Source organism: Dromaius novaehollandiae, chromosome 1 (genome assembly GCF_036370855.1).
Source record: "Dromaius novaehollandiae isolate bDroNov1 chromosome 1, bDroNov1.hap1, whole genome shotgun sequence".
Classification (NCBI taxonomy): Eukaryota; Metazoa; Chordata; class Aves; order Casuariiformes; family Dromaiidae; genus Dromaius; species Dromaius novaehollandiae.
This window is the reverse complement of record NC_088098.1, coordinates 205,039,596-205,065,977: the sequence shown is the minus strand read 5'-3', so window position 1 is coordinate 205,065,977 and position 26,382 is coordinate 205,039,596. Positions and strand designations below refer to the sequence as shown.

At 36.2% G+C, this 26,382-nt stretch overlaps 1 protein-coding gene across 3 annotated transcripts in view; it reads left to right on the top strand.

Annotated features, from left to right (window-relative positions):
- CNTN5 (contactin 5) overlaps positions 1-26,382 on the top strand; it is a 656,184-nt gene that overhangs the window by 392,750 nt on the left and 237,052 nt on the right. For all 3 annotated transcript variants that reach the window (XM_064505105.1, XM_026109144.2, XM_064505106.1), the window contains 2 exons: positions 9,394-9,517; positions 14,445-14,620. In XM_064505105.1, the coding sequence (XP_064361175.1) occupies positions 9,394-9,517; positions 14,445-14,620 (300 nt within the window). The remainder of the gene's footprint in view (positions 1-9,393; positions 9,518-14,444; positions 14,621-26,382) is intronic.

Sequence of the window (26,382 nt, the reverse complement as noted above, 5' to 3'; positions counted from 1 at the left end):
CAATATGGTGCCATTCACCTTTAAATGCAGAAACTGATAGTAACAATACATATTTTCTCATATCTGCTTACATTTAAAAAAGCCACATTTCTGTTCCCATATCTTTCATGATGATCTTTATCTGAAATATATCCCAGAAAGAAAAAAAGAAGAAAGGATGGAAAGAGAAGAGGAGAGAGAGAGAGGTTGGGGGATATTTAAATATAATAGTCTAACATAGTAATAGAAGAGAGATAGTAACAGAAGAAAATCACAAATAATACGCAGCCATTCAACAATGCACATACAGCATAATGATTATGTTTACAGTATTATGTCTCCTGTCAGTAAAGTTGGAAGACGATGATCTATGCATATGTGCTTTTGTGTAACAGAGATGGTTTAGGTGCAACCTTGAATATATATTTCCTGAATTAAGGCTTATCTAGAACACAAACAATCTGAGTCATGCAACCAGATAAATTCTGTCTGATAACATTTCTGGAACTGGGGCAGGTTTCTGCATTTGTCTGTGTTGTGCAATACTGTTTGTAAGTGGACTAGACTAAACTTAGCCATTGTCCATGCACCTGACCTTGGTAACTCCTCCCAGGCAACCTGCTATGTGTAGGCAAAAGTCAAAGATGAAGACTGGAACCAGAATTGCACTATCCTGGTATTTGACAGCAAGAGTGTCTGGAAACTGAAAGGCAAAAGAAACAGACTTTATGAATAATATAATATAAGCTGGAACTATAAAGCCCCTTCTCCCTGCATGACCCTGATTTTTCCACTTCATTTCCTTGGGAAAAAACAGTCTGACAACTTAGAGGCAGCTTACAATGTTTAAATTTGATAAGAATTTTGACTGTTACACTTAAATGCTGACTTTGAGAGGCCTGAGAAATTTTGACTGTTACACTTAAATGCTGACTTTGAGAGGCCTGAGAAATTTTAAGTTGATCTCATTCTAAGAGAATGGGGTGGGATCCTCAAACTAGGTACTCCACCACCTAAATCCTTGGAGTTTGCAGGAGATATGCCAAGATCGCATCTGACATAGTCCAATAATCATGAGTCTTATCAAAACAGAGGGACCACATTCCAACCCTGGAGCTGAGCTTTTGCTATTTCACAAAAAGAGAAGATATATTAATTGCAGACAAAACTGAAAAAGGGCCACTACTCATAAGCCCCACTGATCAGAGCGCTCCCCTCAGAACGATAAGGACTGCATAAAACAGTCCTGGTAGAGTCACTCCATTGCTTATGGCTCTTTGTAGACCCAGCTGTGAAGTCACAGACAGTTACCCAGACAGTTATATCTGAGGCACCTGATTAATATTTTAAAAGCCCTTAATTATCTGAAGAACCTCCATGGCACAGGTATGAAACAGAAGCTAGGAGAGTCAGCACACTTTGGGCATAGCAGCGTTGAGGACTCTGTGGCAGAAGGCGAGGCAGGATAATCTGCATCATCCAAAAGGGCAAGAAACAGCTCTGTTCAGGCAGCTGAAGTCAACTTATTCTCTAAACCTCTCTCAGTTCATGACATGGAAAATCTTCTATTAATGACTTTATGTTTGAGAAATATATTTACCTGTGATATTTAGAAACCAGAAGTAAGTTCCCTATATCGTGTCTGGCATTCCATTTACTTAAATTAGTGAATTTATTGATTTTTATTTTTCATGAAGGCCTATTTTCAGATTATAGAGCTCTTGAAGGAAGAATATTTTATTTCCCTTCTTGCAAACCTTATGTGATAACTCAGAGTTAAGTGATGGTGTTTACTAGCCAGAGCCTACTAAATGAGAAAACGGTACAGCACACAGGGCTTGTGTGTGGTCATGAGGGGCCTGCTGCAATTTTCAGGCAGGAGTGAGAGAACATTAATAAGAGGGAGGAAAACATATTTTATGTTATTACAGTTGAGACCTTGCATAATTCAAACATCTAATATATGGCATACACTCAGGAGCTTGGTTTGCCATGAGAAAAGACAAAATTCATTTATTAGCTGCCTAAGTATACAGGTTCTCAAGCGACTTCTTAATTGATTTCCCAGCAGACCTGCTCAGAGGCCTGACATGGCTTCTAATAAGGCTCCTCTTAAACTGACTTTATGCCATTTAATTTGCACTCTTGATTCAGTATGGATATCCTGATATCTCAAATTAAAAGAACTATGCTGTAGCTCACTGCTGAATTTAGACTGTATGGAAATACTTAGTGTAAACATGCAGTTAAGGCAGTACAGTCTGTTAGTTAAATTTAAACTATGTATCAGTGTGTAAAGTCACAGCTAAAGAATGTGCACAGCAAATGAGAATCATCCATGAAATAGTATTGAAAAACCTTAAAACTGCAAACACTCATTCTGCCTCACTGTTTCCACAACTTTTGGAAGGGCAGCAGTAAAGATAATTGAATTTAACCTTGAAGGAAGACTGGTTTTGTCCTTCCATCTTCAGTTTGATGTCTTTTAGAATAAGAGAAGGGCATAGTCCATAACTGCAAGTGTTTGGAGCACTGAACTTCAAGATATGAGAAATCTGAACCTAACTCTTGCTGAGTGACAGTTCCTGGTGCCACATCATCTGCTTCGTTCAGCCATTTACCAGTCTGAATTAAAGACACACACTACTAGAAAATTTCTCTTTGCTAAAAAATATTGGGGAATATTGATTAATGAAGGATAGTTTCAACTGTTTAAGTTTAAATCAGGTATGTTTGTTTCAGATCCCAAAACAGAGAACAAGTAAAGTTTTCTAGCTACAGGAAAAACTTGTCCTAGCTTTCTTGATATGCGAATAAATACATCTACTTTAGAAAATAGCAATCTGAAAATCCAAGGAAAGATTTTGGTCTCTTTCACAGTGTAAAGTCTGTCATGCCTGGATAGTACACTGTTCCAGTGTGTAGCATACTATAATCTGTGTATGTCCTTTAGGGCATGTGTATCTTCCTGTACTTACCTTGCAATACAAAAGTCTTCTCAAAGTCTCAAGACTTTTAAGTTAACGGAAACACATTTTTTAGATACAATGTATTTTATTAAAAAATATATGCGTATATATTTATATGCATATAATATATGTATATATATGCATATGCCATAGACAAGTGACCTGGAAGTATATCAAGAATGGAGAAAAAAAAGCTGTGTGTAGAGGAATGTAGCTACTCCGGTTACTACAGAATTGAAAGTCTAGGAGGTTAAAGGAAACTTTATTCCCATTAGCAATATTTCTCATGATTTAAAAACATGAGCATGTTCTGATTTCTCAGCAAAAAGACCCAAAAAATATCTGAATTTTTTCATCAATAATTGAGGGAGAGACTGAAAGTGTATCTGTATGTAAGGGGGAGAAACTACATTTTGGCTACTGTCTGAGATGCAGGACACCCAGTTTCCAGTTTCTGCTCTAGGGAAGGTTTCATTACTTACTACTAAGAAGTCAGATAGTCCACCTTGAAAGTGCAAATGTGCAATAAGGAGAATTTCTTATTCCAAATAATATTCAAGAATACTCTGATATAATTTAAAGGAATGGTTTTACTAATGTGAGGCATATTTGTCATTTCCTTGCACTCCTGGACAATGCCATTTAAAATAATAAATTGTAATGGAAGTGTTCATTGCAATTAATTGGCTCAACTGAAATTAGTGAAAAAATCAAATATTCAAAGTATTAGAAGTATTGAAAATAGCAACTCAAAATTCGTAAAGTGAGAACAAACTAGCTGTTATGTTGCTTGGTTGCAATGCCTGCCTATAATCCCCAAGGCACACGTGTCACACTATAATATATCACCAGTCTCATAGCAGTTAAGTAAGATACAGAAAACTGGTGATGTTTTAATAAAAGCCTAGGTGAGGAACAAAAATGTTGCCCTTGAGAAATTAAACTAGTAAATTAAGAAATGCATATGTCTATTCTTCTTTCTCAAAAGATGTAACCCAATTAAATAGAAACTTTGAATTATTCTGCATCATCGTTTTTGTTATGACACTTTGTAATCCCTTAAATGTTTATGTCATTTTATGCTCTTACATACCTTAGAAAGAAATAAAATGATCAGATATGTAATCCAAACCCTCCTACACACAGCCACAGAAGACTGCCTTCTTTAAGGGCATGAGCCACTGAGAGTTAAAAAATGGATGCTATCAAACCTGCTTCTTGTGGGCATAAATTGCTTCCCCGTGGCGATTAGGAAGGATACGCCACCTCCGATGTACCAGAACCCAGGTACCCTTTACAGCGTTCAGGCCTCAATCGGTGCGCTGTCAGATGGCATCACCTTTTCCTCTGGAGCACTTACTGCCCACAGCCGCGGGCACCACGCCAGACTACAAGCCAGTCCTGCAAACAGCAGCCCAGAGCCCTGACTGCTCTGCTTCTACAGCAAACAATTAAACTGCATAAAAGTGTACATGTGTAATGTATAGCAGTGCTGTTGTTTAGAGCACATATGTTGTAGACATAGGCTTATTGGTTATTTTAATTTATGAACTCTTTTGCTTTAAGGTCCTAAAGTGGTTAGGGTTTCTAATCCTGTAAAAATTTGAGCACAAACAGAAGCCTGTTAGCTTCAGTAGAATACCTCATATGTGCTCAGGTGGATTTTATGATCAGGCCCTTTCTTCTGTTATTGCTTGGTGATTATCCGTGTATAGTGTCATCTGAAAGTCTCACTTTGCAATTTCGTTTCCTTGTGAGGCCAGCATAAGATCTCGAAGAACAGACTCCTATAGCTGTTCACAATTAGACCCAGAGACTGATTTTTCAAGAAAGACCATCATCAGGAAGAGCAGACTGGTGTACTTGATTAGACCTGAGACTGATAATCAGAGTTTATTAATCCTGATGTTGGCTTTCTTGAGTGTAATTGAGCAACCTTCTACTCTGGTTTATAAAAGGACACATGAACAAGGTCTGTGAAGAGTAATCAACGTGTAGTTTGACTGTACACTGAAGAAATCAAATCTAAGTTTTTAATGGTGATTAAATATGTGCTTAATAAATGATGCAATACTCCTAAAAGAGAAATTAAGAAATTCCCGGTTGCAATCATGTGAAACTCACATGGCAGCCCACTTCAGACTGGAAGCCTCAAGAAGAATGCAGAATCGGGCTCTCCTAAATATTCCCTGTTGTTATTAAAAGAAACACATCTTGGATTTCCCAAATGAATGGATATCTTAAAATAACGTGCCAAGATTGGCAATGACACTAAATTGGTTTAAAAGTGAATTTTTATCTCTCATACGTTTCTACTGTGGAACTTTGTTGCCACCTACTTAAAATCTCCAGTCCTTAAAGCAGTAATAGATGAGATTCATCAGTTTCTAAGAAGGCTCGCTAAATCCCATACAGATCATTAGATATAAGGTTTTTTCCAAGCATATCAGATTTTAGTCTGCCCGTTATTCTCTCAGCTGGGATGTCTGTCTCAGAAATAACAATAGTGGAATAACAGACAAAGAAGAAATGATATTATTCAAGAATCAAAATTAAATAGTACTATGGTGATTATAGAATTTTCAGGAGAAATTTGAAACCATTTATATGGATGCTGAATATCAACCCAATTCATTTACCATGGAACTGAATGTTTTAAATTATAAATTAAGATCATGGTTCCTTAATTCCCTTCTTTAATATGAAAATGTTGAGAACAGCATATAAATAATTGCTATTTAAAATATCAGTTGATAAATTGATCAAATGGCAAAAGATAGTCAAAAATCTGTTAATGTATGCCACACACACACATGCTTTTTAAAAAATTATTCTAGAAAATGTATTAATTATATTAATTTATGATGAATTGTTCAGTCACATTGTTCAGTTTCAGAGATTTAAGGCAGTGGAGCCAACATTGACTGATACACTCCTCAGTCCTGGCCCCATGATTATCTAGTCTTGCACATCTGTTGGCTTACATGGTGACTCTCTACTTGCCTAAAAACCTGCTTGAACTTGCATTATCTTTATTATGGATTAAGAAATGAGATCTACATCCCCGAGTCTCATCCCACCATGAAACTGCAACATTGCCAGAGTGGTGTGAACTGGCTTCTGGGAAATGTTCTTAGATCTCATAGTTTTAAAGTAGTCTTAAACTACCTACACAGAAAACAGAACACAGTAAGCCTCAAGTGGCGTTCCTCAGAAGAGTCTAGGACTTTCCATCACCTTTAACGGGATGTTAAGTGCACTAGCTGGCTAAAATAGGCACCCGTCGCTGATATAGCTACAAAAGCCCACACAAGACTTCATTTTATTTGAGCTATTGGAAGCATTATTTATAACAAAATTAAAGTTTTTTTAATTATAAGCTAATTGGTATTTTAATTTGAAAAATAATTTAAAATATTTTTGAAAAAATTTAAATGCAATGTTTGCACCTGCAGTGTTTCCTTCATTACATTTGAAATAAAGAGGAGGTATAAAACACTTAAGATTTCCTATTTCTAGACTTTCATTGGCGTTTAAATAAAGATGGTATTACCAGATGATTTGTTATGACTTCTTGCATCTCACAGCCCATTACATTTTATCTAATCACCCCTTTATTAAGCCTAATAATTTGTGTTTTATTAAAGCCCTGTCTTTTAAATATGTGCTTTGGTCTCTTCGGAATAGTCCCTTTTGTTTAATTATTCTGTTGCAGTCCAGATGGTCTAACTGAGATGTAGTTTAGTCAATTTAGCTACAAACTGATGAACATTCTCATTCATTACTATGTCACTTCTGAGCCTCCAAATAATCTCTGCCCGTACTCCACAGTCCATTTGAAATGCAGATAAGCAACTAACCACATCTTCCCATCTTTCAGGAACATGACTTGCATCCAGTGAACTTTCTCTCTTACCTTTGTCTTCACTGCAGACGTCAGTAAAAACTGTGTTCCCCATTCCTCATAGTGAAAGTATCCATTTTGCCACTACCATTAAGAACACCCACCTCCACTGGCAAAGTTCACTTTTTTTCCAAGAGGAGAGTGAAACACAGTCTTTCAATATTACTGTTGTGAATTGTACAGATAGTCAGAACACTTGTATTGCTAGTGACACCAGCACCTATACTATACTAGCACTGCATCCTTTTCTCTCTTTTGTAGCAATCCTAGACTGTGACAAAATGTTTAACCTGTGGGGTCACTCCTAGAAAGAAGTTAAAACCATTAGTCTCCATGCGTACTCCTTTAATGTACACCTAAGACTCTGTATGTGATAACACATCTTAAATAATGATTTGGTTTTGCATTCATTAATTAATTGTTGTGTTTGCTAAACTCTAGCTTAATGAGTGTCTTGATTATTTATGCCCATATTCATTAGCATTCTTTCTTGTTCTATGTAAGAAGCAAGTAAATGATTTATAAGAAACAATCCAATGTATTTATTCCCACGTTTGCCTTGCTTAAAATAAGTTTTACCAGCTGATTTCTTTTGTCCCTGTGACAGCCTCAGATGAAGTGCTCAAAAGTTAGTACTGGAGTTATTTTAACTTCTACAATATAAGCATATATCAGTATAGTCTACTATTTTTTGAAAATGATGCAGATATCTGTCCCAGAAAACAGATTCCTGCCACTAAGCCCAATTGACGTAATTGGACAAATACAGCATTAATGTAAACGTGCAGAAGAGTAATCCACTCCCTTACACAGTCCTGCAAAAAGGCTTGAGAAACTTGAAAATGATGCAAAACAAACTGATAATTGTTACTACTCTTATTTGTTGTCTTTACAAACTGACAAACTAATTGTCTGAATCTATTTCAGTAGAAATATACTTATCTGAAAATAAAGGTATTTCCATAATCCACATTTGAAAAGAAATCTAATAGAACAAACCAAGACCCATTAAAAAATTTATATTCTCTAAAGAAAAAGGATGAAAAGGACAATGGGTTTTCATGTGGTCCTTTCACAATATGGTAATAATAGAATTTATTAAACCAAAATACCACAGTCTTTAAGAGGTGGAACCTGGGAATGCACACCTCTGAAATGATGAGAAACACAGGAAAAATAGGTCATAGTGTTATCATACTATGTAGTGGGTATGCTGTATGTTTGATCATGCTGTGGTCTGTGTTTCCCATGTTTCTCATCCTTTTTCAGACCCCCTTGTCTTCATCAAGACCCATAGTCCCTTGTGCCTCTTCCCATCCAGCCAAACGTCTGAATCCAGGTCACAGTTCCTGGGCTATGAACCTATGATGTGTGGTTGCAGTTGAATGGACTTAGTCTAGTAATACAGTAAATCATTTTGATATATCAATGACCAAAAAAAAAAAAAATTGGCTGAAGGGGGTCTTCCTCAGGTGCATGTGAAATTCTTCCTTGCTTCAAGCTGGTATTCTGCCTGGTAGGACAGTGATAGGGGACGAGCTCTAACCTGAGGTTCTAAAAATATATCAGTAGGTCATAAACTGTTTAATGTGCCACATGGTCCTCAGTACTCCTTGGAGGACTTTGGTGATGTGAACATATGAAACTGTAAAAGTGACAGAGAGAACCCTGCTACCATATGTTTCATTACAACTAATAGGACAATGTGCTTGTTCCCCACACAGACCAAATCCTTAGGCCAATGCTGTAAATTTGATCAGTAATATGGGACTAAATGAGTTAAGAGTTGGGAGCAAGTCTAAGCTGATTAAAATTCCAGAGTCTTCTATTTCATTGTGAGCATTTTCGTTATTCAGAGCTGCATGATCAGGAGTGCCATACTCGCAACCCTTTACTTTTCTGAAAGTTACACTTCCCTCTACGCATTAGGAGTAGTTGGTCATAGATGTATTCTGTGGGTCTATTCAGCTTTCTTGTCGATAACTGTAAATTCATATGAAAATATAGATATATGCTAAAATTAGAGAAGACAGCAGAGGAAAATTAAATGTCAGATTTTGGCATATATTATTTAATAGTAGCTACCAGTTACTGTCATTAATTTTACAAGTGATTTTTCTTAGCAGCTCTTTGACATAATGAGGGAAACTGTGATAGTCTGAGCTCTTTGTGATACGAGCTGTTGCAAGCAGCAGCAGAGCTTTTGTTTACCTTTCTCCCTGTGGATGGGGTTCATTCCTCTAGCTGTCTTAATCCTCTGGAGCTGCTCATTACAGTTTGGACCAGAAAAAATTCTGATGAGAAAGACATTCTAATTCACAGCCTTAGAATAAAAAATATTACTTTATTATTGCCCTAGTGTTATTTCCTCCTTTTTCTTTTCTTTTTAGTTTGTTAACTATAACCTTTCTAACATAGCATCTGGAATAATGTGATTTGAATCTCTGGAAAACTTACCTGCTATAATCTAAGTTTTTTAAAGCTATAATATGTTAACATTTGTTCAGAAATCCCAAACTACAGCACTCTCTCTTTCCACAGAAAGTGTCGATTATGGACCAGTGTTTGTGCAAGAGCCAGATGATGTGATTTTTCCCACTGATTCTGAGGAGAAGAAAGTGTCTCTGAATTGTCAAGCTCGTGGAAATCCTGCTCCCACATACAGGTACATGTTTAAAAAATTTTTGTGGCTTTTCTGAATATGTGGCCACTACAATGGGGATTCTGAGCACCAGTGTGCATCAGAAAACAGTATAATAGAAAAGTGCCGTGACCCAAAAGGCCGTCCCAGTTGCTGGGAGCAGTAAGAGTTCTGAATAAGCAAGAAGCATAAATGGAAGGAAACGAAGGCAAAGGGTTTTGTGAAATATCTAATTCTGTTCTCCCTACGTTGTGTCTACCCATGTGGAGGGCCGCTTTTTTTCTACTTTTATGACTCATGTCTGTAACAGCTGACCAGATCAAAATCTTTAATTGATCTTTTTCTGAACACGAAGCTAGGAAAGTATACTATAAAGTTAGGAAATACTATCCCATTTTATAAGGAAAGCAATAAATAACAGATACATTAAATGGCATGACTATGCAATATAGGAAACCATGGCTGAGGCAAACCTGAAGTCCTTCATTGCCTAGTCTACCATCTTAGTCCTTTGTAACCATCATCTCCATGTTAACTCTTTCCCATTTTCCCATACAAACTGTTCCCTCACTATCTGTTATGCCACACATGGGAGTCTGAGACTTCAGTGCACCAATGGTGCCCACTTACAGGTAGAAACAGTATGCCGCAGTCGCCTTCCTCCATTTGCTATATCTGACTCTGCTCATATTTTATGCAAATTACAGGCAATGTAGGAGGGTTGGGGGAGCATATGGTTAATTATTTTCTCCAGATATCCTTTATCTTTTCTCACAGTCATTCTTCACATACAGGAGCATAAGGACTCTTACACCTGTGTTTCATCAAATACGACAATCATCAATTTTGCATTCTATTTTTTACCGATTAAACTTCTCATTTCATTTGTGGATCTTTTCGGATTCTGGATGAGTCCCCCCTTGGACTTGAGTCCCAGAACCTCAGTTTCTATGACTATAATAAATTCAGAGGCAGTACCATCCTTAAATATCCCTAGCACAACAGCACTGTGCCCTGAATCTGCCACACTGCAACAAATGTGACTCAATACACAGATCGGATGCACGGCACAACCTCCCCAAGCAGCACAGACGAGACTAAGACATGTAACATGGGCTTACGAATGAGTGGCCAGAATTTCTTCAGATTTGAATTGCACCAACACCTCATACTGTGAGATGAAAGCTGTGTTTACATCTAACCTGATCAACATTCCTTCTCTAATATCTGTTGCATATTTGCTACTTTGTTCACCTATAAAAAATGATGTATGTTAGTTCTCCATGCTATTAAAGAGCTGTCAGTCCATCAAATATAGCATGTACCCATGGAGAAGAGGCACAAATTGCCACTCAGAAGAAGGGACCCTATGTTCAGCCCTCCTAGACAACCTCATTAATATTTTGGAATTGCTCTTTCTGGGGAACCATCTCCTTTCTTAGTCCAACCATTTTTGAATTTTCATAGTGGAATGCAGTAAACTGGTACAGACTTTAAGCATATCTGTTTCTTCAGTTTGCCAGAGATTAATTGGTGTCAGCACCCTCATAAACATGCTGTCCTGACTGCTGTGCATGCAACGAAAACTTTGACCAGAAAGGCCTAATTCTGACAACACAGTTTGACTGCTGTCTCTTCCGTTGTTGCCTCTTCCATTGTTGCCACTTGTCTGTGCAGTGTATGCAATGTGTCAGTTGGGGAAGGAAAAAAACTTATAAATGACTTTGTGAAAGGCATATTGTTCTCCAAGGCAGGTGCAGAGGGAATTTACCTTTAAAAAAGGCTATAGATAGACAGAAGTTCGATGGATTTCACCCCCCCCCCCCCCAGCTTTTTCCACATGAAATAGTGAGAAGGCATATTTCCATATCACCAAAGAAGACACCATCCTATTATCTACAAACCCAGGACAAACGAGATCTTTACTAAGATAGAAAGTGAGGACCATGCTGCTAACATTTTTTCTTCAGCCCTTAATAAAGCACAATACAATTTTTTTTAGCTATATTAAAAGAACACCTGAAGCACTCAAAAAAGCCAAAATTGAGGTTGTCAGTGCCATTTTACTTCATTTCCTTCCTGTATGACTAATGATACCCTGTTCATAACCTGTTTACAAATTATTCTTTCCTGAGACATTACTTCAAGTTAACAGACTGGAAAATGCTCACCTCATTTGCAGATTTTCTTCTTCCTTGCTAAGAGCTTCTTTCTCCTTGGTCAAGCTCTACCCTGAAATCAGAATTTTTAATTTCTTTGTGGTTTTTTTTTTGTCTGTTCCAGTTATTAACATATCTAGATGCATTGATTTAGGGCATAGCTCCCTGAGATAAACTGATTTTAGTTGCTCAGGATGTCTGCAAATCATACTTCATTACATTAAGACCCATGCAATAAGGAACATCATAAATTAGTGACCTTCAGTGAGGATTATGGGCATGCACAAGCCTCACCAGGCAGGTGCAGATTTCCCTGAAGCAGCACTCTGTTACACATCCTGCTCATGAAACACTACATCCCCTGTTTTACTTAGGATGTACTTAGGCTACAGTTGGAATTTTTTTACCAGTATCATTTTCTGATAGAAAAGGCAGTGGGGGGGGGGGGGGGATTTTCTGTTTCTTTAAGCCAAATTAGTATATTTTGAAATATTTTGCGTCGTTTGTTGTCCAGGAAAAAAAAATTGATTTTTCCCATCAGCACATTGCCTATTAAGTATTATATTTGGTTTCCTGTCCTCCAGAATCAGTCAGGATACCTAAAAGAAAACATATCACATGATTCAGTGTTGTTTTTCCTCTAATGTGCTTGAATAGGTGAGGGGAAGCAGATAATTCAGAACAGGATATATAGTCATGGAGCTGCCAGGCTCCAAACTTTTGGGGAGGCATTACAATTGCTTTGAATTCAACTGAAAATGAAATTAAGTGAAGCCAGCCAATTAAAGCAAGCTGAAATTTGCTTCAATTCCCATTTGGAAATGCATGAACATTTCATTTCAAATTTTTCCTCATCTAAATCTCCATCATTTCTGGATCAATTCATTTTTCATTCTTATTTCATAAAAATAGTCAACTCTCATTATAATTTAATGCAAAAACTAATCTTAAATTGACACACGATTATGTAAATTGTTCAAGATGACAATTTCTACTTCTTTTTATCCCTGCTAAGTATGAATCTCTATAAAAATTAGGTAGAGAATCCTACAGACATATCCTTTCTGATACAAAGATATTGTCAGCAGTGTTTCATTCCTTGTATTGAATAATGTAGGGGTCCTTTGCAATCAAAAGTTCAGTCATGATAAAAAGGACAAATGAAAATTTTACAGTTCATCTTAATGCTGGTAAGTCTATCCTTTGGATTAAGAAGAATTCAGAGGTACTCCAGCTGAATTCTGCTGTCTCTACCTCCTTCGCCATGAATGTTAACAACCTAGGGTAAACTGATTTTACTTCGTTAAAGTTGCCTCTAGAGTCCAGATGCTGCCAAGTTCTTACAGTCTTTTCTGAGCTTTAGCAAAGCTTGGAAGTGCTTGGTAATTTCCTGAGGCAACTTTGAATTCAGAATGGCTGCTAGCTCGTGATTGCAGGAAATGCATATGCATCGTAATATTGATGCCGTGTGACACCTTTCATGCAGATTCATGATACCTGTTATACTACTTATCTCTTCTTTGCAATATCAGAAACATTCTTTTAACAATTTGATACAAAAGCAATTATAAAATGTCTTCTTATGTGGATTATTGTTCTTTAACCAGGATATTGCCACCCTACCAAAGGTTATTCCGAGTGTTTGAATCCATTAACGTACCTCAAAAAATCTGTTCTCTTGCAGCCAGTGGAGTATTTGAGGGTTTATTGTTTCAGCCTTTGAAGATGAGTAAGAGAGGTGAGACTCTTGGCCAGAGAATATATATTAAAAAAAAAAAAAAATGCTCGCAGAGCATAAAAATGGAGAGATTCTTAGGTTACGTCTCAACCTCAGGAAAAGTATTCACCTTAATGAATCTGTGAATTATTCAATCCATTGCCTCAAGTTTGATACTTTATAACATGATTTAGACTACCTGGCGTGTTCCACCTTATATTCACTATCTCTACTGTTCAGGCTTCTCCTTTCACTCCCAGATGCTTCCCAGACTTAGTCAATCTTCTGCCAACTCTTCATCTGATCTTAGTTTCCATATCTTAAAAGTAGGTGTTACTCTGACCAGCTGCCGGATAATTCCAGTCTCTCCAGTCCCAGTCTTCTCTCAGTTTCATGTGTCCTGGTGCAGCTAATATAATTTTGCCTTTCTCAGTTGCCAGCACCCCTTATTCCCCAAGAGCATATGTCTTTAAATCTACCTCCCTGTTCTTCACAGGTCTTCTCTTCTCTACATTTGAATCAAGTTTCTCCAGAGCCCCGAAAAACGAATGCTGAGAGAATGGAAGAGAAAGGTTTCTTGTTCACGTTCAGTGCAGCCTCAGCACTATCAACCATCTGAGGTCATCTGGGCCTAAGCCTTTAGTGATAAAGTACGAACTGAAACTCTGATTATTGTGAGCACAATAAAAGTAATATCCTGGACATAAAGGATGCATCTGTTATATAAATTTCAAGTCCCACTCCTTTGTGGACAGTAGTGTTTTGCAATCAAAAGGGTTTCTAATTCAATTCAGCACAGGCAAAACTATGAATATCCTTCCTCTTCTGAGAAAGAACACCTCCTCAGAGGTAGAAGATCTGTTTTAACTTGATTTTTTACAAAATACTTACCTTTTGGGCAGGCATGTTTTGGAACGCCTCCATCCAAAAGTTTGCCGAAGTAATGCATTACTCCAAAATCTTTAAATAGCAGGTATCCTTAGTAATAGCTGGTGCTATGAGCTTCTGTATACTAAGCATGATGCCTTCCTTTGGCCATAAAATGCTTAAGTAGCTTGTTTCTATTTCTCCCAAGATGGCTTCGAAATGGAACTGAAATCAACATCGAAAGTGACTATCGCTACAGTTTAATAGAAGGAAGTTTGATCATCAGCAACCCCAGTGAAATGAAGGATTCTGGACAGTATCAATGTTTAACTACCAACATGTTTGGCAGTATATTAAGCAGAGAGGCCATTCTTCAGTTTGCATGTGAGTAACATTTTATTTTAACATGGATAAATCAGATCTTTATATTGCTTGATAAGGTTCTAAATTGTCATCTGGTGTTTTACACAAAAGTTACACTGTCTACTGACTTACTGTGTTAGGTTAGAATCTGAGGGTTAGAAACAAAATACTTAGTGGGAAAGAGTTGTTTTCCATGGAATTTTGATTTGAGAAGAGTCAGAATCAACTAATAGGGAAAGTCAGAACAAACTAATAAAACATTTGGGCACATATCCCAAATGTTATCTTTTATTGACCTACTTGTATATTCCCCTCTGATGTATTTCATTCATTGCTAATTTTCTGAAATGTGTATCATTTTACTACAGTATTCAAACACATGCAAGACTGCTTGTCCTTTAGCAATAGATAACAACAAACTCACCGCATAGTTGGATAAAGTGCACCTATATCTGCTAGGTAGTCTGCAGCTATAATTATACCTATGTGAGCATAGTGTGTGTTAGTGCATCGGGCTTTTTCTAAGTTAAGCCCTGCTGTGAGGGTTTTTAAGAGACAGGGGTCCAAAAGGAGCTCTGTTCTAAATTCTCAGATCTTGCTGAAAACTGAGCATTACTATGAAACACAAAGTGTAGAGGCAGAGCTTCATACAGTCACAATTGCAGAACAGCAAGGACAGGGAGCAGTTGCCTACCTGCCTGCCTGCTCATACATGGAGTGACCTGGAGAACTCAAGAGAGCTCATGGAGGTCGAGGGATCCTCTGTCTTTCCACCCCTTCCTGGTAAATCCAGACCTCTCAAACCTAGTGTTTTAGTCTTTTATGTTGCAAGTGCTGTTAAAGTATAAGGATTATCTACCTAAAGTATGGGGATTATCTACCCACTCCCAAGCTGGGAGCAATACTGTGGTTCATTAAAGTTTCCTTGCCGCATGGCAGTATGTTAAAACTTTAGACATCATAACAGTGGTCTTATCATTAGGTGTCATTGGAGCTCAATCTTAAATTTAGCTCTGAGAAAATTCTGCTACATTTTGTCTTTTAGACAACAAAACTATTGTAAAACAAATCACTTGGTTATAGAACCTGACAAGTGGTAAATATGGGTTGTGCCAGGGCTTTGAACCTCAGATTTTCATTCCCCTTTCAGGAGAATGGCTAAAAGGTGGCTATTTGACCTCCAGCTGAAGAAATGACAAGGAAATTGAGAGCTGGTGCCCAAGCCACAGAAAGTCAATGGGATTTCAGTGGCTAGGTCCAGAGTTCATATAGGACCCCATGTATTTCCAGCTACATTATGCTTTTTTTTTTTTTTTTTTTTTTTTTTTGACTACTTCCAATAAATTTAGCTAAGGTTGTAAAGAAAGAATAAGAGAAGGGGTTGAGTTTGGTAGGTTTGTTTTTACTTTTAATTTTTTTATTAGCTTTCACAACTGCTTTGCAGATGTCAAAGTTCTTATGCTACAATAACTTGAATGTGTTTTCAATTCATTGAAGTATTAGCTTGGGAATGGTATGAAGCTTTTTGAGACAAGGTGAAGGGAGGACTGCTAGGTGCAGCAAACAATTTTGCAGAGCTTGCAGGAGAGAAGAGGCTGTTACAAGTACATAGAGCTCTGTAAAAAAAGATGTAGAGGCATAACTGGTGGAATTTCTTTCAGAAGTTTGGGAGCAGCCCTTTAATGTGAGCAATTTCAAGCTTAATGTTTATTTGTAGAAGTTCAAATTCTTTCTAGCATGATGCTGTCTCTTCCATTCTTGACTTAATGCTTCTTCAAATTGCTATTCTTAAGGGGTCCTCTAACTTCAAGGGATTTCTGAATGACATTTTGATAATTTCAGTATATTTTGGTAAATATTAAGACATTGAGATGACTTCCATCTACTTCTTTAATCTAATCTTTTAGCATCTTTTATTAGCTCTTTTTTATTCTAAATCCCCAGCAAACGTTACGCATTTCTTCTCTTGGTGTCAGTGTTTACTCATCTTTAATCTATAAGCTTATTGCCATTGTCCTCCAACAGCGAAGTTCTGTTTTTCTGAAAAAAGTCACTCTATAAAAACTGAAGTTATATAGCACAACCAAAATAATAACAGTAATATCTCTTAATTCAAATTCCACACACAAGTATCTCAGGCACTGTATATGTTTGCTTATCCTCTTAAACTACAACATACTCAAACAGTTATAAAATCTTCTTTCTCTGCATGCTATGAGCTACAATGATATGCTCAGTAAGTTATTATTAATGGTTATTGGACAGAGATAATTGTTAATATGCAAAAAGTTCTCCATTCATTGCAAGGTGCACCTTGAAATATTTTTCTTGCCTTTCAAGCATAGCCTGGAATAACAAATATGCACTATTGAAATGTTATTTGTATCATGCAGTAATTCACAGTATAAATTGGTGTCAATGTACTGTAAACTCATAGTAATCTATCAGAAGGTAAAATCACACAAACACGTTTTAGTAAATCAAACCCAAAATAAATTAAAAATAAATTAAAAATAAAGATTTTCCATTCTGATTTCAGCTTTAAAATATCTTTCTAAGGCACTCTTGAATTTTATCCAGTACATTCAGCTAAATTTTCTTGAAGCAAAGAATAGAAGATTTTCATGCTGGTATCCTGGGGAAAATAATGTTTACAATGGCTCCCAAAAGGCTAATATTCTTTATTTCCATTAGAAAAAAGGAATTTGCTTTTCAGATGCTTAAAAGAAAGCTCTTTACATTACAGCATGAAGAATTTTTTTGTGAATTAAAACAAAATACTGTGGAGCCTACTACTTCATATCTAAAAAATTTTTGTAGTGTAATCCTAATCTTTCTGAAATACTTTGGTAATATTTTAACCCAGTAATATATTACATGTCATGTCTTAATAACTGTTTATCTTGTTTTTAAATCCATTAATTAGATGAAAACAATCATGTGGTAAATAGAATATAATGGAATTGGCTTCAGATTCAACGGTGTCCTTCATTCAGCAATTAGTGTGGAAATTTAAAGCGCTGTATAGGTAGAGATGGATCAACCAATGATTAGGTTATAGTATCCTCCAATAAATGTATGTATTTTCAAAATGAATTTTCATCATTGTAATGAAATACGATAAGATAAAAATTCAATATATATTTACAGTTGGGCATTTTTTAACAGCAGGCTTCAGTGTCTCCAGTTATTTTCAACACGACAAAAAGGAAAGCACTGAAAATGAAGTTAGTAACGAAAAGGCATAACCTTCAAATAATTAAAGTAATTGGTGCTGTGCAATCTTACTGAGCTCTGTTGGCTTGAAGGGTGACTCATAATCCCAGACATAAACCAAGGCATTTGTTTTATGAGATGTAGAGGTATACATAATGGCATCCAGCTTCCCTTTTTCATTGAAAGCTGTGGATTCCAGAAGCTTAGATGCTTACCACTCTCACAGGGAAATTTTAAAAATAAGTTCATGGACTTGCTTGAATGCATGGTTTGTACTGCTGTGAAAAATAGTTACATCTTTGCAGGTCACAGAGTTGCTATTCAAATTAAGGAGAGAAATCACGTACAGCTCAAAAAAAAAAAAACTTATGGGGACCATTTAACAGGGCATTTGACACTGTCATACAGGAAAAAAATAACAGCATATGCTATAATGTGCCCATGCACTGGGTCTTGGCTTTCTTACAGTGGCATTACTGAAAACCTAGGTGCTATGATTATTATTATGTAATTCAGCACCAGTTACGTGTTATAGATATAAACATCTATGTACTATGTCACTTGAATATAAGTGCCTAATTAAAATAGGACTTTGAAACACTTGTATGATTTCTTTGGATTTGAAAGAGAAAATGTGAATGGAGAGAGAGACAGACAGACAGAAAGAGAGAAACTGAAAATTTACCTCATTTTATATATGTTAAAGACATAACACTTGAAGTAGCCTCCTGTATTCTTGGGTATTTTTGTATCGGGAACCAGAAAGACCAGTTATGTGGAAGTAGAGATCTGCTCTGAATTTTAAGTTAACATTGCAAATGTTTATGTAGCCCTAAAACAAGAAAAGAGTTTTCTTTTCTTTTTCTTTTCTTTGCTTTCTTTATGATCTCTTTGCCCGAGGCTGTTCTGTGTCATATTATTTTAATGAAGTTAACAGCAAAAAGAGAAAAAAAATGTAAAGAAATAAGGACAAATATATTTTTAGAGAAAAGCAGATATTGATTTTTACCTTCAATAGAATTTTAAGTAAAAAAAAATAAAACACTGAAAAAATATCAAGCAAATCAGAAATCTTCATCACAAAAATTGTAAGTTTAAGGTCACAATTCAGAAGTTTAGCTCAGCATGATCTCTATACCCTCTCTACTTCCTCTGATTTCTCTTGTTATGAATGTGTATAACCTAAAGGAGGATTTTAAAGTTAAACTTTTTCTCAACACTGGTTACGTTAGGCATTAGGCATTTGTACAAGAGTTTAAACGGAAGTGTGTCTTTTAAGTGACTAGAACCTGAGGGAAATTTAAAAAACAAAAACAAAAAAATAGAGTTTCCAAGCCTCTTAAATCTACCTGCTTTATTACACAACAACTGCATATTTTTGTCCAGGGTGCCACAGCCTCTCCTTGGAATAGTGTGCTGTGACTTTGGTTACAACAGAGGATATAGTTTGTGCTGACCCTTGCCACATGTGCAGTCTCTGTATTGCTTCTCTCCATTTGTGGATTACACAACCATTTGCAAGTCTACCATCTCTGTGATACTTACTATATCCTAAAAAACAGAGAAAGGGTGGAGGGAAATAACTTTTCATCTGTCATTTACAGAATTCCTCACTGCAATTTTATTCATCTTATTGTCAATGGCTTTTATGTATCATTTTCCTTTTTTTTTTAATTGAATCCATTTTCTCATTTAATCTAGAGAGAAGGGTATTGATTAGATATAATTTATATGTCCTTTTCCAAATGATGAACTACCATGACTGTCCACTGATGTACAGAATAAGAAGTCAGCAATGTTATAGACAAATAAATCAATAGTTTTTTTGAGGACACAGCCTGAGTACTGCAGATTCCATCATGGCATGCTTCTGACAGCTTGTTAGAGAGTTCACCTCCTATGAAATGATCTTAATGTTCTTACCATCATGGTCTCTGGACATCTCATTGGGTTTGCTCCATAATTTCCTAATAAGAATTATTTTCTAAAGAGTCAATTTTCTAGACTTGAGAAAAAAACTGATTTCATTGTTAATTCAAGAATATACATCATAACAAAATGCTTAACCACATTTTGATATCAATATTTCCTCCTAAACCATACAAAGGTGAACAGTATTAAGCAGTAGAAAAGAAAGACAAGCACAAACTGAAGTTGGGAAAGAAATCAGAATGCCATTAGTCATACTTTCATTTTCTAAAAATGTCCCCTATCATCCTGTAATACAGCCTACGTTATGTACTGCTTTTCTCTGAAATGTCATAGCAATGTAAAGAATGTTACTACACTAGTTAAGAAGAGCCAGATATACAATACTAATTTGCACTGTAGAACTTTGGATTTTTTTCTACATAATTCAAATTACTTTCAGGAAATACATGCTCAAGATACACCTGCAAACCAGGATTACATGACTTAAAATGTTAATTGCATATAGGATTGGTTTTTGCTTTTCATGGTTTATTTGTTTAAGAATACAATTTCAGTGAACCTGAAATTAATATGAATTTAGGTTATACTCTACAAATAGTTTCAGTTCAACAAAGACTGAATATTTTGTGGCATCTCACAGAAGGAAGGGATCTGACTTCTAGTTTTGTTTTTTCAGATGTGGAGGCCCTGCTTTTGATCTCTTCCGTTATTTATTTGTGCAAGCTGGGGCAGTTTCACAAGGGAAAATAGTTAGATCTTCCTCACAGAATGTGATTGAAAGGTAAAGGTCCTATTTTCAGAGGATAGAGAACTTGGATCAAACTCCTGGACCCCTGTTTCCCAGATTAATGTTCATACCTACTCTAAAGTTGTATCTAGAGTATATACAGAGTATCTAGATAGTCACATCTAATCTATCATTGTACATATCTGCTTTAAAATTCTGCCAATCTAGCTCTTTTTTGCTAGCAGAATCAGACAGAATTTTAAACAGGAAAATGTATATTTTTATTATTTGAATTTTAGCTGCAGTGGTACTTATTTCGATGTTTGTAAAAATATTCAACTTATAATTAAGTTCAATGATACAAGATTCTAAGAACTTTGGCCCTAGTTTAACAAAATACTTCATCTTAAGTTATTTGCGTAATCTTAGTGAAGTTGATGAGGTGATGTACATGCTTAAAATTAAGTATATGCCTAAATTCTTTATTGTTGTTAAACAACATGAGAATTTCTAAAGGAAAAGTTGAGACAGTCTGTATGGATTTGTTACCAGAATGTCATCTTGACAGAAACATGATAGGTTTAATTAAGCCTTCTGCCATTCGTTTCTTGATCTTCTCTTTCTTAACGTGAATAAATAGCTTGGAAGAATAAACTTCTTGCCTTAAGAACAGCAGAACTCACTACAGCTCCTTTTATACCTCAGTTCTGAAACAGCCTTTCCTGTCAGGAAGATAGATCTGAGGTTCATCAATGCGGCTATGGTGACTCGTTGAATAAAGAGAGTCTTCAGCCTTGCTTTACATAGGTTGATCTTTCATCCAAGACCGAAAGCAAGTACAGAGAAATAAATAAAAGCAGCGCTTGAGAATTCACCTATAACTGAAAACAGCATCCACTCTTTCCTCCAAGAATGCCTAGAATATTTATCCGTTATTCAAATTTCCCAACAAAACATTAATGAGTATTGCCAGATGATGAACCTTATGAGAATTCAAATGAACTCAGGAATGATATCCACTGAAAGCTTCAGGGGAAAAAAAAATGTGCCTGGTCTCTTGAAACTCCGCTTCCACACGGAGCATGCAGCAGGTCTTCCGAAAATGGTCTCCTGACCCTAAGAACAATGACTTGTCTGTAACAGCAAAGGACCATCTAAGAGCTCTAGTAGGCTATCTTTGTGGTTTTCTACCCTCGTAGTTCTACTGCTGAAGCTCTCTGAGGATTACAGCATTTCCATTCTTCCATTTCTATATCAACATTAAAAGACCTACTGACTTGCCTCTGTATTAGATCACTAAAAGAAGCAGAAGAAAGCCAATTCTTTCCCATCTACAAAAGTTAAATGCTTTCTTTCCATGAAGAAAAAGGGAAAGAGGAAAAAAATCTTATCTTCTCTCCGCTGCCTTGAGTCATTTTCTTCTCTGCTCCAAAAGTGATTCCATGGCTATGTTAGTAAATTAACCACTCCCTAGCACTGAGAAAAATGGTATAGAAATGCCCAGATCCCTGCTATTAAAGCTTTTATCTTCCAAAATTTTGTCTTCCAAGACATCTAAGCTGTCTTTCACAAATGGTCTCTAGTCATTCCTGTTAACACCCAAAATGTGACAAGAATTGTCTCAGAGATGGCAGCGAGCGCACCAAAGTTGGCCAGGGACAGTTCTCGCAGTCTGACAGTATCCATGATCAAATTCCAGTGCCTGAGAATGTTTCTTGGTATTTTTTATTGTACCAGTATACACACAGTCTGAGTGTCTCGAATCCAGGGTCTTCAGCATACTGGAGGAAACACACACATTGCAATTTCAAAATATGAATCAGCCATGCCAGACTTGCTCTGCAGCATGTCTTTACAAAGAAATAACATATTCCATCACTTCATGCATCTGACTTCTGTGTGGTGAAATTACACATTACTTCTGCCTCAGAGGACCATTTTGACACAGCTGAAAGTCAAAACCAAGGAAGCTCTAAAGTGACAACCCAGCAGTCTTTATTTTTTGCAGGAGGGTATTAAAATGAAAGCAGCTTGAAAAGTTGAGGTCAGATCTCTAACTATGGTTTATACAAAGCATCAATACAGTGCAAATTTGATTCTCATTATAATAGGTTGCTACCTTCCGAAAAGGGTATCAATTCTGTATGTACTCCATTGAGCAACATTTATTATCTAATTCCAGTTGTATTACACAGAGTCATAACTTCAACCTCATTGATCCTCATATCCATCAGTCACCAAAAAAGTTATGCTTATTTCAAAGTATTCAAATGGGAATGAGATTTATTAATGCTGTCAAGTTCACTTATTGCTACATAAGTTTTGATGCCAAAAAAGTATTCTGAGGCTTAAGTTCTGCTCAGGCTTTAGCTCTGAAAATGTACTTTAAACAATGCATTTTATATTTTGTGTTCTGTGGAAGCATTAATAGAAATCAGTCATGTGGGCAGACACAGTTTGAAATGTAATTATGGCAATCATTTAAAGATGCACTGTACATCTTCTGGCTTCTCATTTTAGCATCTTGCATTTCTCCACAGGACTGGAAGGCTGCTGTTTAACCTGCCTATAACCTACTTACCTATCTTTCACAATCTAATTTATCATGCTAATGAACCATTAGTCTTGGCATTTAAATATAGATTATAATAATTAAGAGTAGCATTATTAAATAGGAGAAATTTTAAAATGCTAAAGGAGAATTCAGTGCCAAGATCCAGCCAACACTTTTTAAACTTCCTTTGAAAGTTCTCATCTTGATTGACTTTTGGCAATTCTATTCTCTCTACTCTTAACAGCCTTCCAGGTGTTGTAGATTTTGATGCTCAGTACTCTACATTCCTTCGACCGAAAGATGTAGTTTGACTTAGATTTCTTGCATGGAGTTTGTAATGCCACTGTTGCATTTCCTGCCCTTACTCTGCTCCCTCACTCATACTGCCATAGCTATATTGGGGCCTCACAGGGAAGCAGATTAGGCCACTGATGTGGTTGAGAAACAAACTTTTCCTCAGGTTGTACTTCATTCAGTTCACAAGCCCATTCACACAGGTCCTTGTGCACAAGGCGGAGAGCAGCATGAAGCTGGGAGAGATGTGGACAGGATATTTAAGCAGGCCTAGTCACAACTGCCACTGAATATAAAAAACAGTAGAGCCAGTTTTCGTAAGACTTTTTGAAGACGGGGGAAGAAATTCTGGGAGAGAGCTGACTCCTAACTTAATTAATAACACCGCAGAGGAGGTATTAACTGTAAGAAAAGCCTACTGTGAATGAAGGAGATTGATCATCAAAGAAAACAACATCTGGAAGGTTGTGAAGCATATGGGTGAAGTGAGAATTACCAGAAGTCAAGCTGAGTTAGACTGACAAGGAAATTAAAAGAAATGAGATAAGCTTTTAAGCCAAGTTAATAAAAATGAATAAGAAAAGAAAAATGGATGAAGGGGTAGGATTACATTTAATCTGCATATGACCTCAGACTAAATGATTACCTTTCTTTAGTTTTCCGTAAGGGCAGAATAGCTTGTATGGCTGATTCCAAACAAGACATGAGATTCCAGAAATGTAAGTTATGCATTCAGTTTAGGGATGAGAGAAGAGAGGAATGGTAAAAGTCAACCCAAAATCAAAAAGTACTACCTGATAAAAGCCAGTGTGCCTACCAAGTCCACGAGGCCTATTAATAACATTTAGTGCTTTAGCCATGTAACTTTAGAAGAGCACATAGTTCCAAGGCCAATTTGTCTTTTCTTCTTCTTGATATTTTCTATAATGTCCAAAATGATAAAATTAAGTTTTGTCAACACAGAAGTTATAACCTCAGCTATGTTACCGATTGAGATAGAACTCTACACGGCTTGTAGGTCTCAATGAGGCTATGAAACCTTCTGATGGACAGTGTGGGTATAAAGCCCTTTGTATGCCATACTTTAGATTTCCTGTCACTGCCAGAGGGGTCCATTCCCATTCCTAACATATAAAAGCTTCACCTTCCTCTCCAACATATTAGGGGGTCTCTCCCACATCTCTAGCCTTCACCTTATTGTCTAAATTATAAACACTTTTTATTTTGTGCTTCTCCCTCAGGAAGAAATCTTACCTCCAAAAATGTAATTTCATTATTATCACTCCCCCTTATCTGATCAGTGGAAAGGAAGTGAGGGGAAGTGATAGAAACTTTAGGACTATATCAAAAGTTCAATAGTGAAGTTATGTTTTGAATTATTGAGATTTCACTTCTTTGTCAAATAATAGAGTACAGAATATTATAGTTCATTTTTTCCAATTGACATATTCCATCTTCCAAAATAATAAGACAGAAGTAAGTTTTCTGATATTTATTTATCTGTTTTTCTTTTACATTCACATTTATAATTTAAATATTCTGAAATAATTTTCCTGATTTTAGTGAAAAGTAGAAAGATCAGATGGTTGATACTATTTTGTCAGGGACTCTAAAGAAACCCAAGACTACATATTTACAGAAATTGTATAAACATAAATAAATGCAGTAGCTCACAACATTAATCTATTTTCCAGTGTTATGTTAGGACATTTACCTACCTGTGGATTAAATTCCATTTCTTAAACATTCGGAACATTATAAAAGGTGAAATTATATTCAGCTTTTCTTTTGCACTTTTCAGTAAGAAGAGAAGTCATTTCTGGAAAAGAAAAATTTTCCCATTGAAGATCTCTTGTGGAAAATAAAATATTTCATTATAAAACATCTTTTGGAGGGTTGAGGGGGGAAGCAAGGCTTGGGAATGGTGAAATAAATACATACTTTATTTTTAATGTCTTTTACACTCAAAGTCATGAACACTGTAAGATCACAATCATTTTGGATATGACTTCTTGTACTTATTAGAAGGATAAAATCAAAACAAGCACCAAGAACAATTTCTCACCTTTGACAATAAAATAAGTTAGAAGCATCTTCTGACGACCACCATATGATGGTAATGCTATGCTAGCCTAAGTCCCAAACGTGATACTCTCAAATTCATTGCGAGTGGATAGATGTGTTCTGTCTGCACACCAGGACCCAGCAATTCTTCATTTCATCTGTACCAGTTTTAAATGCTGCATATTCATTTACTTTGATGTCAGAAGTTGGTTTCGTAAGACATGGTGCATATAAGGAAAAGGACACATCCTCTCTGTAAGACATATTGGAACCTGTCTCCACACACACACACACACACACACACACACACACAGCCCTAAACAAACAAAAGCAAAAAAAAAGAAAACTTTAACTAGGTTTCATTATGTCTCATCAAGCATGCAAATATGTAAAACTCTAAAAGTGCCCTTAGGTTCTTATAAAATTGCAAATCTTGAACCCACCTACCCACTCTGTATACCATACTAATTAAATGACAGTGCAGTAAGTCAGATATTTCTAACACAGTATGTCTATCTACGCATTAAATATTGCACTGAATATTTGAGTTGCAAGGTCAAGCTTCCAAAAGTTAGGGATGACAAATTTACATTTATCTGTGTAGTCTGAATACAGCCATCCTACACAATCCATTTTTTCTTACATTAGACTCTTTCAGGTCACAGAAAAAATAGTGCTCACTTACTGAACTTACTGAACTTACTGAACCATTTTCTATTCTTTTTTCAGTGCACAGCCCTTTACCTTGATTAATTCAGACTATTTAAAACCTACTCTGAAGGCAATATTAATTTTCTCAAAAACTTTTTATGGTGCTCATCATTACCTCATCCAAGTGCTTCATGAACATTAATACATTTATTTTTACAACATCCCAGTGAAGTGGGTAGTTATTACTATTTCCTTTTTACCAACATAAAAATAAGACATGAGAGATTAGTGTCAAAATATCCACTTATTTTGGGGAACTGTACGTAGGCAAATGAGGAGCTTTTT